The 18,424-nt window shown below is 45.2% G+C and overlaps 1 protein-coding gene across 1 annotated transcript in view; it reads right to left on the bottom strand.

Moving 5' to 3' along the window:
* Positions 1-18,424, bottom strand: part of LRIG1 (leucine rich repeats and immunoglobulin like domains 1) — a 91,025-nt gene that overhangs the window by 47,289 nt on the left and 25,312 nt on the right. The window contains exons 2-3 of the mRNA XM_050313236.1: positions 7,568-7,639; positions 2,713-2,787 (exon numbers count right to left, since the gene is read on the bottom strand). Of these exons, the coding sequence (XP_050169193.1) occupies positions 2,713-2,787; positions 7,568-7,639 (147 nt within the window). The remainder of the gene's footprint in view (positions 1-2,712; positions 2,788-7,567; positions 7,640-18,424) is intronic.

Raw genomic sequence — 18,424 nt, 5'->3', positions numbered from 1 at the left:
TCCCCTGTTTAGGAAGAGTAGGAGATGAAGTAACTCATTCAAAAGGACTGTTTTGAGTGACAAATATACAACTCTTGCTTTTATAATACATTAACAGCCCTTTGGAAATACTTAACCACATGCAATATACAAAACCTACTTCAGAGGTTTGTGAGGTAAACACACTTCACACATTTCTAAACACTGAAAGAAAAAAAGGAAATGTATTTATTTTTCTTCAGCAGTAAGAATACACTGTAACACTATACACTCAAACACAAACCAGTTTCTCAGTACACAAGTCTTCATTATGAGTCTTCACTCTGGGTTTGGTTTGGCAGCCTCTCCAATTATTACTTCACAGATTTGAAGGCCAGAAGAAATCAGTATGACCATATAATCTGATTCCTTACATCACACAATGCTAAATAACTTTACCCACCAATTTGCTTATCATGCCCATTAACCTGGAGTTGAATTAAAGGAGCATCTTTTAGGAAGCCATCCAATTGATTTAAAGACTCCCAAGGATGGAGAAAGCTTCACTTCCTCAGCAAATCATTCCAGTGTGAGTTAGTCAGCAACATCGATTGAAGTAGGTACTTTAAAACATCTTTCAAGTTATTTTTACCTCTGATAAAAATTAAAAGGAAATGCAAGGGGGGAAAAAAGTGGTATTCTCTGAAACAATCTAAACAAAGAGATCCTTCTTGCAGAGGTATGACAGCAGCATTACAAATCCCACTATCAGAGTTATTTATGTGTAGCAGCTGAGAAGAGCAAAACAGATTTCTGGAAAATGATACTAAGCAGGTCTGTTTAGAATACCGTCCTTTTATCACTTGGCTTTGTACCTTTCCCTTCCTTCTGCACCACTCTGAAATTTCAGAGGAGCTGTAAATCTACTGCCTTCCACCAGTGATTATTCCTCCCTTCCAAACTGCTCATTTCATTTCAGGAATAAAAAACCCAAAGCTCCAGCAATTTGGTCCTTTGCCAAGGGCTAAATTAATAGCAAAAATAACAACAGGGGCTTGTGAAACTCAGATCGTTTATAGACTTCGTGAGAAAGAAAAGCCGATCTTGGGGGGGCCTAAAACTATATCCTGGATGGTAAATTCTGTTGAAGTTTTCCACCCACAAATCAGATTTCTGGAGCTCTTCTTTGAATCCCCACGCACAACACACACGGTAATGCAGCAGCCCGGTGAGCTCAGATCAAGTGGCAGGCAGATGCCTTCTCATGCCAGGGGAGGCACCACCCTGCCCTGCAGCCCCCAGACCATGCACCCAGACTGCACATGGGGTCACAAGAAGCAGGGAGAGGCGGTGGCAAGGGGCAGAAACCAAACAAGATGGTTTCACACCAACTCCGTGTGACATTTGGCAGGCTCGATAACTGCGGAGACACAACCCAGCCCTGCGCCCAGGAGGTGAAGTGGTTATTTATGCATCCAACAGAGATGCTTGCTGGATCCAACACTGATGATAGCAGAGGAGCACTGTGGCTCTTGGTAAGCTCTGCAGGAACATGGTATTCCCAAGAACCAGATCGAAGGCACCATATCTCTAAGAAAAGCTAAACTCACTTCATGCCAGGAGTGAGAGATGGACACCAATTTGAAGCTGAGATCCTTAAACTGAATTAAGGCAGTGAAGGAGTTGTTCTCTTCTGCATATTTTAACACTGCCTAATGGAAGAGCAGGAAGAGTGCCAGTTAACTCAATTCTGTCCTTGATTTAAGTGACAGGAATGTACTCTTAATCAACAGATCAAGATTGTCTCAGAGTAAGTCAGAGCCCTTTGAGCATGAGAAGTCAATCACCTGGTGGTGTGGTGACAGGTATTTTCCACTACAAAAAAAGTAGCAAATCCAGGGTAAATATGGATACCTGCTTGCAGGTGTACACTGCAGGCTGGAAGTCATCACTTGAACAGCTCTAGCACTTCGCTGAAGTCCCCATTAGCCATAAACACTTCCCCTTCCCAGGAACTTGGGAGGTATCATGCATACCTCAGCAAAATTCCTTCTCGGTGTGCATTACAAGCAGACACATGCAAAAATACTTTTAGAAATCCACACTCTTGGGGTACTAAATAGTTTGATATTATAACGTTTTTATTCCCTTCAGCAGCGCCATCAACCCAAGATCCTTGTGGAAGGTACACAAGGCCTCTCAGGTGTCTAATGCTTCTGTGGTCATTTACATCACCAAAGTTAGGAACTTTAGATCTTCTGCTGGAATCTAGCTTTACAATCGCTGTTCTCTCAAAAGAAAATTTTTTTAAAAGAGTTGAAAGAGACCATAAAACCAGGTCTGGAATAAGTTCCCTGAAAGATTAGGATGTGAATAGTCTCTGGTTTTAAGAGAAAAGAAGAAATGATCAGAACAGGGCCAGGGAGAACAAAAGAACAATAAAGAAAAGGTAAAATTATATACTCCATTAATAGCACAAGTATGACATAATGGTTGAAACCCAAAGGCAGATGAAGAAAATAAAAGTTTTACTCAATATGCAACCAACATGTGGAGTTTACTGACGTAAGTTACCACTGACCATGTGAACAACATTAATCGTGCCCAACCTCATGCAAATCGCACTGCTCCAGATGAAATTTCTTAATCGAGGTGCCAACAGCCTGTTCATGAAATCTAGACTCAGCAGGAATGAGGGTGACACACAGGAAACTCTCAGAGAGCCCAAAGCCAAGGGAGGCTGCAGTGACTTACAGGTGGAGGGAGCGGACGCCGGGAGCAGCAGATCCCAGGGAGGGAATGGTGGTCAGCTCGTTGTTGTCCAGGCGCCTGCAACAAACAGAAATGAGTGACTAAAGCAAGCAGCCTGTGACCAAGCCTATGGGAGCAGGGGATGGCCGTGGCACTCCCTCATCCAGCCCCCCACGTCCCCAGGAACAACTGACATTTGGGCAGAAATGACATTTGTCTGGGACTCTGATGGCCCCACCTTATTCTTTAGTGCGTGAGAGCCACCACCACTGGTCCCACAGTAGTGTCTTTATAAAAGCAAAGCTTTCCCCCTCCCCTCTTCCACCCATTCCCTGGAAGTGCCACTGAGGAAGGCACTGTGCCCCAGCCCTCCATCTGCCCCAAGTTTCCAGTCATCACAGAGGCAAGCCTGATACAGGAGACTGTTGGCACCTACAGCCATGGGTCCCACTGCCTCAGGACTTGGATTTAACCCCCTCCCAAGCAGCAAACCTCACTTGCCCCTCCATGCCAGGTCAGGGCCTGGGGGCACAAGAGAGTACCAGCCTCAGGCATCCTCTCCACATCAGGAAAACCTCTGGAAATCCCACAGGGATTTCCCCACAAAGCCAGCAGTACACACACAAAACACTGCTGCTGGCCACAGTAATGCCACCAAAAACAGGGGACCTGCTGTATCCAGCTGGGGAGCACAGGGTCATGGAATCACAGACCTCCCACTCCTGCAAACACCAGCACAAAAAACGTCCCCTTCAATGGCCTAATGTTTGAAGTGTTTTTCTGACTGAAAACAGATCCTTGCCATGTGACCGGCTCTTCCTTGGTTTAAAGAGCCCTTGTTTGTATGGTGAATTAGTCAATTAATTACTGTAACAGTTGCTTGTCTGGCTGCTTGAAAATTACCTAATTTCTCAGCCACGTTGCCCGCTCCCCCCTCACCACCACATGCTGAAGCCATTAAAGCCAAGCCCCAGCCAGGCTGAGGTGGGAGGCACACGGGGGCTCCCCGGGACCCCCAGCCACCTCTGATCCCATCCATCAGCCACTGCTGGCCTTCAAACTGCTCCCCTTCCTCAGGGAATCTTGGAAAGATCGCAGTCTGGGTGCAAGAAGCAGAGCACCCTGCAGCTGCACAGCTGAGGTGTGCTAAGCCAATGGGCACGAGCTGGGGCAATCCTAAATTATGCTGCTGGGTTTTTGTTCCTCTTCTTTCCTTTCAAACTATTTTTGGCAGGTGGGAGAGGGCAGTGGTACATGCATCCCAGAGCTTCCCTTCTGGCTCCTCTGAGAGGAGGCAAGATATTTGATTTCACGAGGAGTTCCAGGCACTGCTGGGATAAAAGCTTTCCTCAGGCTCGGCTCTGTCCTCTGACATTATGCCCATGCCTTAAAATGTAAGGGAAAAAAAGCCAGCCAGATGCACTGCAGTTCAGCAAGGAGCTCCACTCTGCAACTAAAAGATCACTCTTGCTCATATGACAGCAAGGTCTAGAGCTTCCAAAGGTACAAAGCAAGCTGGAAAGAGCATTAAAATGCTTATTTGTGCCATGTCTTCATGAACATCTAACTGAGCATCTTTTGGAAAGCCATGGGAGAAGGAGGAGAACTAGGTCCACCCCCTGCTAGCCTGGGTCAAGTCTGGTTAAGCAGCTCTGACACCAAACAGCGCCTAACAACTGGTCAAACCCTCCTCTGACATAAGTGTGATATTCATATATCAGCCTCCTGTCATGTCAGGAGTCAGTCAGAAGTGGTTCTCCCACCTCGTTTTCTCTCTTGGCTCACAGGCACCAGTTGCTGACATAGAGGAGACAGCCAAGTTCTGTATTTGCCTGGGATTTCCCACTCATCTTCCCCTTCTCCCATGTCAAGGAATTAAAAAAAAAAAAAAAAAAAGAAAAATCTTCAAAACAGAACAGTCAGGCTCAAGAGATTCAAACTTTCAGTCTCCTTTCTCTTCCCCAGCCCTCGCTTTTGACGACACAAACCCGCTGCCTCTGGATGCTGAGGCAGAGGAGGAGGGGGGGCCACCCATATAAAATATTTACAGTCCAGTTGCCAGGCTGGTGTCAAACTGAAATGGAGCCTGCTCAAAAATAGCACAGCTCTCCAGAGCTTTCAGTGAAAGGCACTTTAGAAAATAAAAGGTGAGTTGTTTGGAGAGGAATTTTAGCACAGTTACTACCTTCTTTGTTACAAATGAGGCTGGAAAACCTCAGAGGCACACAACCATCACTTTGGTGGACCCCGTGATCCACATGACCCGAGGAAACCCCAGAAAGGACCACAGGGCCTACCCCACAGCAGCACCCTCCATCCCACCCTTTCAACCAAGGTACAAGAATGGATGTACCCAAGAGATTGTCATCAGAGGAAGCCACCAGAAGAGATGAGAGAAAGCACAGGTGTCCTGAAGGGAAGTAACATCCCACCCCAGCACACCCCCCGAGCTTCCACCACGTACTTCACAGCATGTGAGATCACAGGGTTTTGTGCCACTTTGAGACACTAAATTTCATCCCACACAGACTTAAAGCTTTAATGGAAGGAAAAGCTTCTCAAACCACAAAAAGGCCACCAAAGCAAACCACACAAACAACTGCCTAAGCCCAAGGAAAGGGAAAAGTGTAGGGAAAGTTCTGCCATTACTTTATCACAATCTCAGTAAAGCACAACAGAGCATCCAAGATAAACTATGAAGTTTAAATCTTTTGGTCTGCAGACATTTTCTTAAAATCAGGGGAAAGTTTTCAAAATATATCACACTAATTATTCACACAGAGAGACACACAGAGTTAAGCCTCGTGTAATGCTCAGGAACCACAGACTCCATGTTTGAAGCATCATGGGAGGTTTCAGGTCTTATCAATGCATCTATTATTTGGGGCAATCTCTTTCCCTGAGGGTGCCTTGGTTTGCCCAGCACAGCACGCACAGCAAAACACTGACTTGTTCTCAGGACATGCCACAGCATGATGCTTATTTCATGAATGTTTGTAAAGTGCTTAAAAAAAAACCTCAGAAAGAAGATGCTCTGGCAATACAGATGTGGTTCTCCTTGTGAAATGAAGTTTATTTCAGTGGTCTGTGGTTTAGCTGTTATTGAAAAGCAACCAAGATTGGTAGATAGGGCTTTTAATAGAGCTTCTCCCTCACACTTTCCAGAGCCTGCCTTCCAGGCTCTGCTCCAGACCTCTGCCTCCCTTCCAGTCTCCCATTTCTGACTGCTCCCTTTCCCTCCTACTCAGCCCTATGCTCTCTCCCTTCTCCCTGCCTTTCTGACACAGCAAGCAGCTCTCATCTGCACCATTACTTTGTGGGCTGCATTACCTCCCCCAAAACCCTGACACATTTTAGAGTGTCTAACTGTTCAGTGCAGCACTTTGCACAAGGGAGTTCCCTCCCTGAGGAATCAGCAGCCATGCACATTTCCCATCCCATTCCCCTGAAGTCTCATGCCTTCAGGCGCTTCCACGAATGACAGCTATTGCTAAGCCACAGTCATGTTAGGATAATTCTGAAGTCTCATGGGATCAGGGCTGCAATTCTCTTCTTTAAGCCCAGAGTAATTTAAAGCTTTCCACAGTTTAAAGAGAAGCTGAGAAAACAGATCCTCTAGGCAGCATTTTGCTGACCTGGACCACTTTCTCTCTGAGGATGATCATGAGGAACTGATTTCAGAGCGCTGCAGTCACTCCTGATGCATATTCCTAACTTAGTCATGATTCCTAGCAAGTCCCTGCTATTAGTGTAAGCAGGGGAGCCAGTGACAAACAGGTCAGGGGAGAGATGCTACAGTAATCCCCATACTCCAATCTGGCATCAGTCAGGCAGAGTCCCCCCTTCTGCCTATTTAAGAATCACAGGATCAGGCCCCTCCTTGAGCCCCAGAGCCAACACTTAATGAAAATGGACAGATGACAAGAGAAAATGCACGATACACACAGAGCACAGTATTGTTTCTGAAAGGAAATGTTTTTTCAGTTTCCCATGAGGCATCAGTAGCTCTTCAAACAGAGCCCAAACCTCAAGTATGCCAGCGATTCACCAGTCAAACACGAGCTCATTACCTCAACCCAATGCCTGCAATTTCAGTCACTTTCGTTTTTCCAAACCCAAAATCGGAGCTCCAGGAATCCTGTGAATGGCTGACTCTGTGAGTGTAACTGCTGAGCCTCTACACAGATCAGGAGCTTGGAAATCCTGAGATTCCCCCCCCCCCCCAAAAAAAAGGTTTATTTTGCCAGCAAGGGGGATCTGGTAGAGTCACTCAGACCTTCACCAGCTCCTTCTCTTCCCCACCAGAGTAGAAGACAGCTCTGCTGTTCTAGCCTGTCCTGGCAGACTTCAAACAGAATTTGTTCTGGTTCCCGAAGGAGCACAAATGTCTGAGAAAGGAGGAGGCACAGTTAAGTGCTTTGTTATCCACTACACTACACCTTTGTTTCCTGGGAGATTTGGGCTAGGTTGGCATCAGGTATCACAATCCAGGCTGTTCTGCCTTGCTTCAGGGTTATCCTTTCAGCAAGGAGCTTTGTGTGTATGTTCAGGTGTGTTGGCTGAACTGCTCCCTCAGAGCATTGCACAAGACTGAAGGAGGCAAACTCCAATGATTTCCAATAACAGCTCTGCTGTTTTAATTGGAATGTTGTGTTCTGCTAATTGATTAGTTAAAAAAAAAAAACAAAAAACAACCAGCACAAGTACAATATGGACAAAAAAACACCCTCCACACCGAGTCAGACCTCATTGAAGTTAGCTAAAGGAAGGTGCTGTCTTAGGAAACGAGATAAAATTTCCCTCTGGCCCACAAGCTGCCCTGGCAAAATACAATCAAAACCTTTGAAGGAATACTTACACTTCCTGCAGGTTCGACAGCTCTGCAAAGGCAGAAGGATCAATCTCCGTCAACTTGTTGTAGCTCAGGTTTCTGTTAAAATAAAAGACAGTGGGATCAGCAAATTGCAGTTCCCCTGCTCAGCAAAACACAATAATCTTAATTATTCTGAACTACACTTGTTTTTTTTTTTTAAAAACAGAATTTAAATGGCAGAGCAGTACTTTCCTGCTGAATACCAGAGTGAGTTTAGTTCCATGACAGAAGTATTATCTAGCTCTCCCTAAGCTCTTTCCTCCTTTGCATTAGATTACTGTGGTTTTAATTTGTCTTCGTATTACACAATTACATTTATTATTTTACTATTGGTTATTCACAACCACAAAACTAATCACAGATGAATAGGATATTTCCTGACAAATTAAAGTCTGAACTGAAACAATCAACAAACCTTCCACTAAATATTTTATAGCTATATTAGTATATCAGTAAATGTTTTTCTAATTAGTGAATACAGCTTTCAGCCATGAAGCAGTACAGGCTTTGGTCCTCAACAACTTCAAACAACACTTTCCAACTATCCAAAAGCACAAATCTCAATCACATTCTAGCACCTCACTGATGGATGGCAAATGGGTCGTGCTCTATTATCTGAAAACAGACTGGTGGTAGAACAGATCAACCTCACAGGACACCCCCGACTGGAAACACATCCAGAGCTCACCGTGCTTCGGGAAGGAGCACACTGCAAGGATTGCTAGGGCCAGCAAACAGCCAAAATAATGCAAATAAAGTACCAACTCCAAAAACCACAAGCGAGAGCTTTGCCATGCTCTGCTTTAGCACCAGATGCTGAACAGCAGAGTCTTCCCTCCGAGACAAGCACACCACACAGGACAGGTCAAACCTGCAGCCAGGGACTAACCAGAACACAGATCAATTAAGACCCAGTGACTAATGATGTGGAAAGTAACAAGTGGTTTAATTAAATGATGTATGCAGTGCTGGCATGTTTCTGTGAGAGTGTAATCTAAAGAGGGAGGAGGCAAATTGATGGGTGGTAGCAGAAAAGCAACCACAGTAAATTGTAAGGAAATTGTGAGGGGGACCTTCTTTAATTTTGCTCTGCTCCACACCCTGCTCTAGGATATTACCGTGGGTAAAATTCATCCCTCCTGTCTCCTCTGCAGGGAGGTTACACCCTCTTACTGCACCTCTGAACACAACCCAAAAGATTCACGGCCTGATTTTAGATAAGCCTTCAAACATTGAGCTGCTTATTCAAACCACCAAGCCAGTCTGACTAGAAAACCAGCCAATCTGCCCTGGTTTGTGTTTTTCCTTTGCTTTAAACCTGTGCCCGCAGAATGCAAGCAGGTCTGGAACCCAAACAGGTAAACAGGACCTAAGTCACCGAGGCACCTACTGAGCACAAGGCACATGACACAAGAGCTGAGGCACACAAAAAAAAGGGTAGAACAGCACTGACAGAAACCACCTGCTTGAACCACTCATGCCAATCCCCTGCACTCCATGGGAATGCAAAGGGAAACTTGGGCCCACAGCAACCAAATACCAAGACTTGAAAGGCTACAAAGCTTACCAACTTTGCATGATTAGCACGAAGTCATCAACACCTCCTTCAAGCTAAAAAGCAGATATTGATCACCGGCTCTCTTATAATGCATTTATGGGAAGTCCTCAAAGCGTTCCCCTGCATGAAGGAATCATTTGAGAGCTTCATGATCATGCTGTTCCCCATTTCAGAGCAGACAGCTTCTTGCATCTTGCCCCAGATGTTCAATTTTTTTGCCAATAGCTGCTGTGGAAGAAGGCTCCACAAATCAACAACACAGGCTGGCTCTTAACAGAATCTAGAACTGAAGCTATATGGGAGTGTAAAACCTAACCAAGCATCTCGGTTTAAAATATGCTGTCCTGTAAGCCCCTACTGTCTTTTAAAACACTCAAGAGACCTTTAAATCAATACCAGCCTACAGCAGATATCCATTTCACTATGAACTCAAAGGCATTTATCTAAATAAAAGTCAAACTGCAGTTTAAACTCGGAGTGCGTTTGAAAGCCAAGTCCATATTCATAGCACAATTACGAATTAAAGTGCAATTTGCCCACAGATTACATTACTACTTTTTTTTTTTTTAAACCACACAGCAAGATCAGGTTGGAGCTTGTCCTTGCCTGATCCACAGGCAAAAAGAGAAAATGCAACAGGTAACATCCTATAGGCTCAAAACAATAAAGACCAAGCCGACACAGAAATACTAGTGACAAACTGTAAGAGGGAAATACAACTGTGGACATGACCGTGCATGAATCCATCTGTTTTCATGTATTTCTATGCCTTTATTGCAGCCAGCCTTTGCATTTTTTAAGGTTATGTATTTCTCCTCAACACGTTCCTCTGCAATAGGCTGAGGGGCTATTTTATGAAGGAAAAAAACCCCAAGAATCAAAAGCACCAAAGTGATCATCCCTACACTTGTCAAAAGGACCAGATCCTTGGCTTAGCCAGAGCTCAGCAACTGAGAGACACTGACATGAAACTCAGTTCACAAGTGAAAAGAAGCAAGGGTCTTCGTAAATTGAGGGATTTCACAGCCACAGTTTAACATCATCCCAAATGACTTCCTGATTATTGTTGCTGCCATTCAAGATGTTTGAACACCTAAGTCACTGCACGAGTAGCTGGCTCTTCAGACAACACAGCCATGTTCTGTTGCTCCAGCAACAAAAATTTCAGTGGTTGCTGCAGAAATGCAGGTGAACTCCAACTTCTTGTATGCCCAAGTCTTCAGTTCTCCCCACTCTACCCACCCTGACCACCAACAGTCCTCACCAAACACACAATACACTGCTCAGAAATCAGTGGGGACACGAAAGCTAGAAATACAGTCAGTACAAAGTAAGTAGGAGAGTTGAAATTACATGAGATATGCTAAAATAAAGTTTACTGGTTCTCTGACACTAGCTGTACTTTAAAACTTACATCAAAATACCCAAGAATTTCCAGCCTGAAGCATTAGCAGTCAAAGGATGTGTTTCCCAGAACTCTGATTCCCTCGCTAGGCAGTATTTGGCATGCAAGTCACAGCATTTAAGTGAGAGAAAGAATTAACGTGCTCCAATAGATAGATCATTGGGAGTCAGGAAACCTCCGTTTATTCCTGGCTCTCTTAATCTCCTGCTGTGTGACCGGGTCATGTCACATCACCTCTCTGGAGCTTTTGTTTCCACAGCCACCCTTTGTCTGTCTTGTCTATTTAAACTGTAAATAAAATTGAGGCAGGTATTGTCTTGGTTTGCCTGATGCTGATGAAATGAGGCCTCGGTCTTGGTTGGGCTCCAGTAATGCAAATAAAGAAGGGAACTCAAAACTCGAGGTCATGGGTGCACACGATGCTCCCCCAACCCTAAGCGTGGGTCCCAAGTGTACAGCAGTGCACGAAGCACTGCAGGGGCTGGAACATTCCCACAAGTTTGGTCTCTCCAAGCTGAGTGGAGATGCCAAGCTTGGGAGCACAGCTGTCCCACTGCTGAAAGCTGTCACATTTACTGCTCTCCCGTAGCACAGAATGCATTCCTTCTTGAGGAGCCCCTTGGGATGATGCCACGCAGCACTGGACAAATGTTTCTGCCATCAGTATTCCAAAATGTCTCCTTCAAGGACATCTTCATCAAAGCCATCAACACCCAAAGCCAAACCCCTGTCCCTTCCCAAATCAGCACTCCTCTAAACCATCTGAGCTATCTCACATCGTGGGCATCTCTTCAAAGTGGCGGTTTATAAAGCATCATCCACAGTGTTTTATGCCAGTCCCAAGAGCCCATGTCTTTGGGGTCTGTTCTGCCCATTTCCTGGCACCTACACACAGAGTTAAGCCGGGCCCAAACATGGGCATACCCACACAAGAGTGCCCAGTGCTCTCCCTGCTCCTCTGCATGGGTACATGTTTCTACTGAATTACTCATGGGAGGACATTTTGATCCCTCCAAGGCAACTGTGGAAAGAAAACAGAATTCAACCAATATAAATCTGGGACAAGAGCCTGGGCTATGAGTTCAGGGAAGCATCCTAGAAAGGTCAGAAGCTTCTGCAGCAGGCAGAGAACATAAAGCAGAGCACCAACTTGAGTAGCCCTTAACAGTCAGCTGGGGTTTTTTTCAGATCAGCTTCTACTGAACTGGGAGTTTGTGGGGTTTTTTTTAACTTTAATCTGACTTAATGGCATGAGAAGTGCTCTGCATATTATTTATCCACTACATACTTCGAGTCTTCCTTGTACTGGTTAACCCAACAATGCAGGGTTTTCCCCTCTTGTCACTAAGATACTCATGATCAGGAACTGAGAGCCTGTTAAATCAATATGGGAAGGCCCCTGTTCTGTCTGTTCAGCCATTCCAGTCTCTAAATAAGAAAGCAGTGTTTGCCTTCAGTTGGCATTGTGAAACTGGCACTGTGGATCACTGAACACTGCAGAGACTGAAAAGAAAGCCTTGGTAAATAACCAGATATGTAGCCTGCCTTCAAACCACCTCCCAAAATTAATAATGCCGTCACAAATAGAGTCCTGCTTGCCAGTGAGGAGGCATCAGACAGTTCTCTGGACCATGAGACGCCAATCCTACCTCCTTGGCCAAAGTGCAGGGCAGACTGGGAGTTCATGTACAGCTTTTGGCTCTGCTTTGGAAACTTGACCAGTGCAGAGAAAAGCCACCTCTCTTTTGAAAGCAGAGGTGGCTGGCTCACCAGACAAAGGAATTGAGACATATGTGGCTCCTGGTCTCTGCTCACCAGGATGATGGCTGAATTCTGTTCAGAGAGGTGAAGGTTTCCGACCCTTACATCAAAACCATTTATCTGTGAGTGCAGAAGATTATGTCAAAAGTGCTTCTGCACCTTTTGATGACAGGCATTGGAGAAAAGGAGGATGGCTTTAAATTCTGCCACTGCCAACTGCAGCTTTCATTAAAACACTTTGTCAACCATTGTCATAACACAACTTTTCACTGCTCCTGCACAAAAGGGAACCGAGGGCCCAGAACAATTGAGCCCTGCCATAGAAATTCCTCTGGCTCATCCGTCGAAAGATCGCTGCCTAGTCTCAGCTTGCTGAATAGGCACCATCCTCTTCCCACATGTTTGTAGATGGCTTTACAGCGCTGGAATGGAGGCCCCATGCACACTTGACTGGGTATGAAAAGCGTGGTTGCAGCTGAATTAGCTTGGGCATGGGGGCCAGGGGGTGGAAGGGGAGTGGGAGCACATTGCCCATGCTAGAAGCGTACAGCTGTGCAGGGAAGAAAGCACACTCAAATTTCTCCTAAACAAGCTTGTAAGGTGCCAGAGATGGCAGAGTCCTCATAAGCAGTGACATAGAAGGCTTAGTGCTGAAGCATTAAGCCATCAGAGAGACTCATGGATGCAGATGGTTGTACGGACTGTCAGGCAGAAAGAAGCAGCTTTAGTCCAATTTTTACTCTTGTGCACAGGACAAGTCCAAATTCTACTCCCATGAGACAGGAGCAGCAAACAGCTCCTGCACCTAATGCCAGCTACCCACATCTGCACTGCACAGCAACACCTTCCCTGAAACGGGAAATTTTCAGTTCTCCCTAAAACGAATCACCACTAAATGCAGTTGCCATCGCAGTGATGAGAGTCAGGAGGAGCTTTCACATACCAGACATGCAGCCCTTAATTACCTTCTGGAGGATTTCTTGCAGGTTCCTTTGAAGTGGCTGATGCACTCCCAGAAGTCAAAGCCTGGACTTGGAGAAATCTCTCCCCCAACCCACCACAACTATTCCTGGGTTTCCTTTGAATCCACCTGCTAAACTGATATAAACCTATAGATTCTTACACCCTTTACCTCCTTCATCACCCTTACCTCCCATTTTACTGCTCCAGAACTCAGCACAACAGGCCCCCAGTTCCTTCCCCAGGAAGGATAAAGAGCAGAAATGATACATCTTTTGGACTGAAGGGCTCTGCACCCACACTGTATCTTGCAGTTCAGCCTCAAGCATGATCTCCCACTCACTGCTGAGCAATACCTGGAATCACAGAACTGCTGAGGTTGAAAAACACCTCCAAGATCAGAGTCCACTTACCCAGCACTACACAGGGAGGACACACGGCACCCATGAGGGTGAAGCTGTGCCCCACCACTGAGAGGTTCTGTTAGCAGCTCAGAAAATGTGCTCACTCAGGCTTTACTTATGTCCTTGTTCAAATTAGCAGCAGCATCATATTAGCTTGGGTTAACAGCCTGCTCATATAAGGGGCTTTATGTGCAGAAGGGAGTCAACTTAAGGGCAACCCTCAAGCCATAATATGAGCTAATTTGACAGTGAAGACAAACTTTGAGAGGTCACCCAGACACCAAGAAAACTGTGCCATGAATGTGTCATGACCAACGATATCGTCTAAAGGAAATTCCTGCAGCATGATCCCCAAAGAATGGGTACCACACCGATCCCAGCAGATGCACGTGGCCATAAATGCAAAGAATACTAATTAAAACCACATCCCTGAGAAGCATTATGCCAGACTACAATTTAATTTAACATGTGGTTGATGTGGCTCAAGGAATTCAGGAATTGCCTTGCATTTAAGTACCTTTCAGGAGGGCACATTTTCAGCCCTGTCCCTTCTTCCTGCTCTGTCACTCTGTGCTCACAGCTCTTTGGGCACACACACAGACCACACGTCTGGCACGTAAAGGTGCCTGCATGTATAAGCCTGGTGAGCACCCACCACAGCTGGTCTGTTCACACAAGGCTGTAAATGTAAATATTTCCATTACTGTCGACTTCCAGGCTCCAACAGGCAGCACAGGAGAGCAACCATGCTCCTGGTGTCTGAGGAAAGGCAGGAGTCCTTCTCAGGAGCACTGGGTAACACTGCACTGCTGCTGGGGCTTCCACATCTTCACCAAGGAACTTTTACAGGCTTGTTTGTCTCTTTCAAGAGGGCAGTGTCCCTTTATTTTAGGTCCCATTTGATTTACACAAATGTTTTTTGACAAAACCTAGGATCTCATTTCCTTCTATTTTAATACCCTTAGCAAAACTGGGGTTCGTGTCTGCTTTCTTCTTTTCTTTTTCTTGGAATATCATCTCCTCTATTTTATCCCCTTGGAATACCTTGGAATATCACCTCCCCATTTTAAGACAGAAAAATTAGATTCAACTTAATCTACATAAGTAATTTCAAAGTCACTCAATGGTTTCAATGGCAGAGAACTGTGAACCCTTGTACCTGCAATGTGCCCCCCCTGCCCGGCCCAGCAGTGCTCAGGGCTGGGGGCATTTACAGCCCTCCCCTTTCCTGGGGACACTGACAGCCCTTCCCAGCAGCGAGTTTGGGACTCAAACCAACAGAGGATGGCAGGGCAAAGGAAGCAAGAATGACAAGGTATTCAACAACACCTTCTCTGCCTCTAAAAAGAACACCACGAGCAGCCACACAGCCCACAGTCACTGAGGCTACAAACCCTCCCGTCAGGATTGCACGTTCCTCTGCTCCTAACAAGGCAGCCCAGTCAAAGGCAGTATTGTGTGCAGGGAGCAGGGGATCCTGCAAGGGTTAGAGCAGGCAGTATTTAATTGCAGCAATTTTTCACTTTATTTGCCTCTCCTATTAAGCTGCACTGCCTGGAGGAGACTGATCCTCTCCAAAACACACAGAGCCATCAGCTCCAAGGATTGCATCAAAGCAAAAACACATTTCAAAGGGGGCATGGACATCTAAATAAAAATAACTGTATTTAATTCCACATAAAGCAATCCTGCTTTACCACCTGTGACAGGTAAGAAGCTGGAAGGAAAAGCAGGATGTGGAAGGGTTTTTTTTAACCCGCAAATAAAACTCCACCCTTCATCTGCCCAGACACCCATAGGGTTTGTTCTGAGTTTACTGCTTTAATTAAAGTGCTGACTACTGTCATAAGAAAGACATACCCTAAAACCAAACCCCTGCAAGCTGTTTGCTCCACTGCATCCAAGCAAACTCACCTTTCTCTAATTTGATAGAAATTTTTTTGTGTGTGTGATTTTGCACTCACAAGGCAAAGCACTCTGTGTCTTAAACCACTGAAGCAATGGCTGGATAGCCCAGCTCATAAAGAAAATACTCACAAAACACAATGCTCCGGCTTCCATCACCACTGTGTTTCTTCAGGAAATCAATAAAGGCCATGACTTCTTTACTAACATTTTCAATTAAGGTTTCCCACTGTGTATTCAACATATTAAACCAATTTATCGAGGATTAACAACTATATAATTTACTATACAAGTCTACCTTAGAACTGCTAAGCCTCCTTTAACTAATAACAGGGGCTACACTGATAAATAAGTGCTATTTACAGTTTAAAAATTGCTCCTTCTGCAAAGCAAATATTTTCATCTGAATGTTGTGCAATTTTTCACAAGTACTCACAGCAGATAAACCATGTTAAAACCTTTGGCTTCTTCAAATGTTTGGGAAGACCCACAGCAATGTTTGAGTGCTGGCAACTGAACCCTCCCACCACATGACTTTGCACAATCCAGCTGTGGGTTACAAGTCGAGTGCAGAGAGAAGGAGAATTCAGAAATTCCTTGAACGCTGTTCAGAAGTTTCCATGATTTTAGAAAACTTCCAAGGTCAATAATTCAATAATCCATATTTTAAGATAAGTTTTCTCCCAGAACACAGAATTGCAGCGCGCTCTGCTCTCCTTGGGGATCCAAGTGGTTTCAATCATGTCTGCAAGCATTTCTGGTAGGCTCAGAGTTCTTAACTAGCCTAAACAACATTTTTTCACTACTCCAACACCACTGTTTATCAGAAATATTAATTTAGTAAATACACGACCAGGCACAAGGCTTTGGTGCAATTAACCAGCCAGCACCACATGTGTACATGCTGCACACTGGGATGGGAGATCACCAGACCCTGATGTTTCAGCCCACACCTGGAATCACCCCTTTGCAGAGCCCACAGTGAGTGAGGATCAGCCCTGCCTGGTCCAGTGGCACAGCTGGGCACGGCCTTGCCCAGCCCAGTCAATCATTAATGGTGGGGAGAGGGCAGGAACCCACTCCCACTGTGTTTGCTCTAGAGTTTCACTCTCTCCTGCTTCTTCTCATTAATAGTTAATCAGGAAGGACTGATCTCCCCCAAAAACATGCTTGCTTGGAAGTGGCACAAAAGCTGGTCAGGCAAAAAGTTGGGGGGATAGCCTTGGAAAAATGGCACACAGATTTTTCCTGCTCAGGTTTGCTCCTGCTTCTCCTGCACTTGACCACGCTTTTCACACCTGCAGAGAGGGCTGCATCATCTCCCTGCTCTCATGATGATGGTCCATAAGCATTCCTAAAGACATTTCCCAGAAAGAACCACTGCTGTCCTGTTCTCCATCTGGCTGGCCACCTTACACTGCTGTTTCACTGGTGGCTGCTCCTCGTAAGACACCTGTGCATCTGCTGTGTCATCATCCAAGAAAAATCTCAGCAGATACATTGACTTTAAGCTCTACCTCATCAGATGTGCTGCGAAGTTTAACAAGCCAATGGACCAGAGCCCAAGTGGCCAATTCAGCTGTACCTGTCAGGACAGGGGCAGTGGTCATCCCTCCTGGCTCTGCTCCCTGTTCCCACCTGGCAGCAGTATCTCTAGTCTCACAAAACACCCAGACAACAGTGGAAACAAATCCCCTCTGATCCCAGGAACAGTCCAAGTGGAATTACAACACTGGTCTCCTTACTATGCCCACCATAAACTTACTCAAGTTTAAGATCTACCAGACCAAGGACTTTCCCAGCACTTTCCAATGCCATGGGCTGAAAGTGAGCGTTTGGCCAAATCCAAAGACCTTGTATGTGGAAAGGAATGATGTATATAACTTCCAAAAATCATCTAAAGGACTTGTTACCCACAGGGCAGTGCATGGCTGGCAGTGCTGCCTGTTGCAGGCCAGCTCTAATCCCCCAGAGGTGTGAGAAACACATGGCAGACAGCTCTCCCTTTCCAGTTTAAAAATAGTTCTTCTTTGTAATAAGAACAGTATTTTAAGGGCAAAACCTGTAGATTTTAAGCTAAAAAAAACCCTAAGGTGGCCATCCTGACTGGAGGTCTGTGGTTTACACAAGCATCCACCCTCTTTCCTTTTGAGTAATCAATGTCCAATCATAATGCACTTCCATTCCAAGCACTTCAATATTGCCAACAAAGCACCAAGCAATTTAATGGATTTCTAACCCCAAATTGGAAGCTGTACTGCATCCAACTGATTCAGTTTGTTCAGTCTTAGAGGAAGCCCCAGGAACAAAATGCTAGAAATAAAACCACATGGACTGGTAACATTACAGAAATAGATACAACAACAAGCAAATGTTGTGTCCCTTTTATTTTATCTGACCTCCAACCTGGTTTAATTGACCTTCAAGATGGAAAGGCTGCATTTAAAAGAAACCATTTCCACCTAGAGCAAGAGAAATAAAAGCCAAGCTATATATAATGCATTTGCTGCAAAACAAAGCAAGTCAATCTAGCATGAAACTATCTTTCACTTGACAATGAAAAGACGGAAAAGACTTTCAAGTTAATTTACTCCCTATTTTAGGTCCTAGCCAAAGCTATTTTCCTTGATAAACTTGTTTCTCTGCACACGGCCTAAGGACAGCAGAGATGGCTTCCTCTACCCTCACTTTCTCACATCTATCACTTGAGGACAGACAGCTGTATTACCATCTCTGGGTAGCAAGAGGCTGAGGCAGCAGATCAGGAGCACAGGTGTGACGCAGGAGTTTCCAAAAGTAGTCCACAGCCAATCTCATGCCAGCAGGTCAGATACTGTATGACATGGCAG

Source organism: Myiozetetes cayanensis, unplaced genomic scaffold (assembly GCF_022539395.1).
Source record: "Myiozetetes cayanensis isolate MyiCay16 unplaced genomic scaffold, myiCay2020 scf18, whole genome shotgun sequence".
In the NCBI taxonomy this organism is placed as follows: domain Eukaryota; kingdom Metazoa; phylum Chordata; class Aves; order Passeriformes; family Tyrannidae; genus Myiozetetes; species Myiozetetes cayanensis.
The sequence above is the reverse complement of the archived record's forward strand: the minus strand, read 5'-3'. Positions and strand labels throughout refer to the sequence as shown.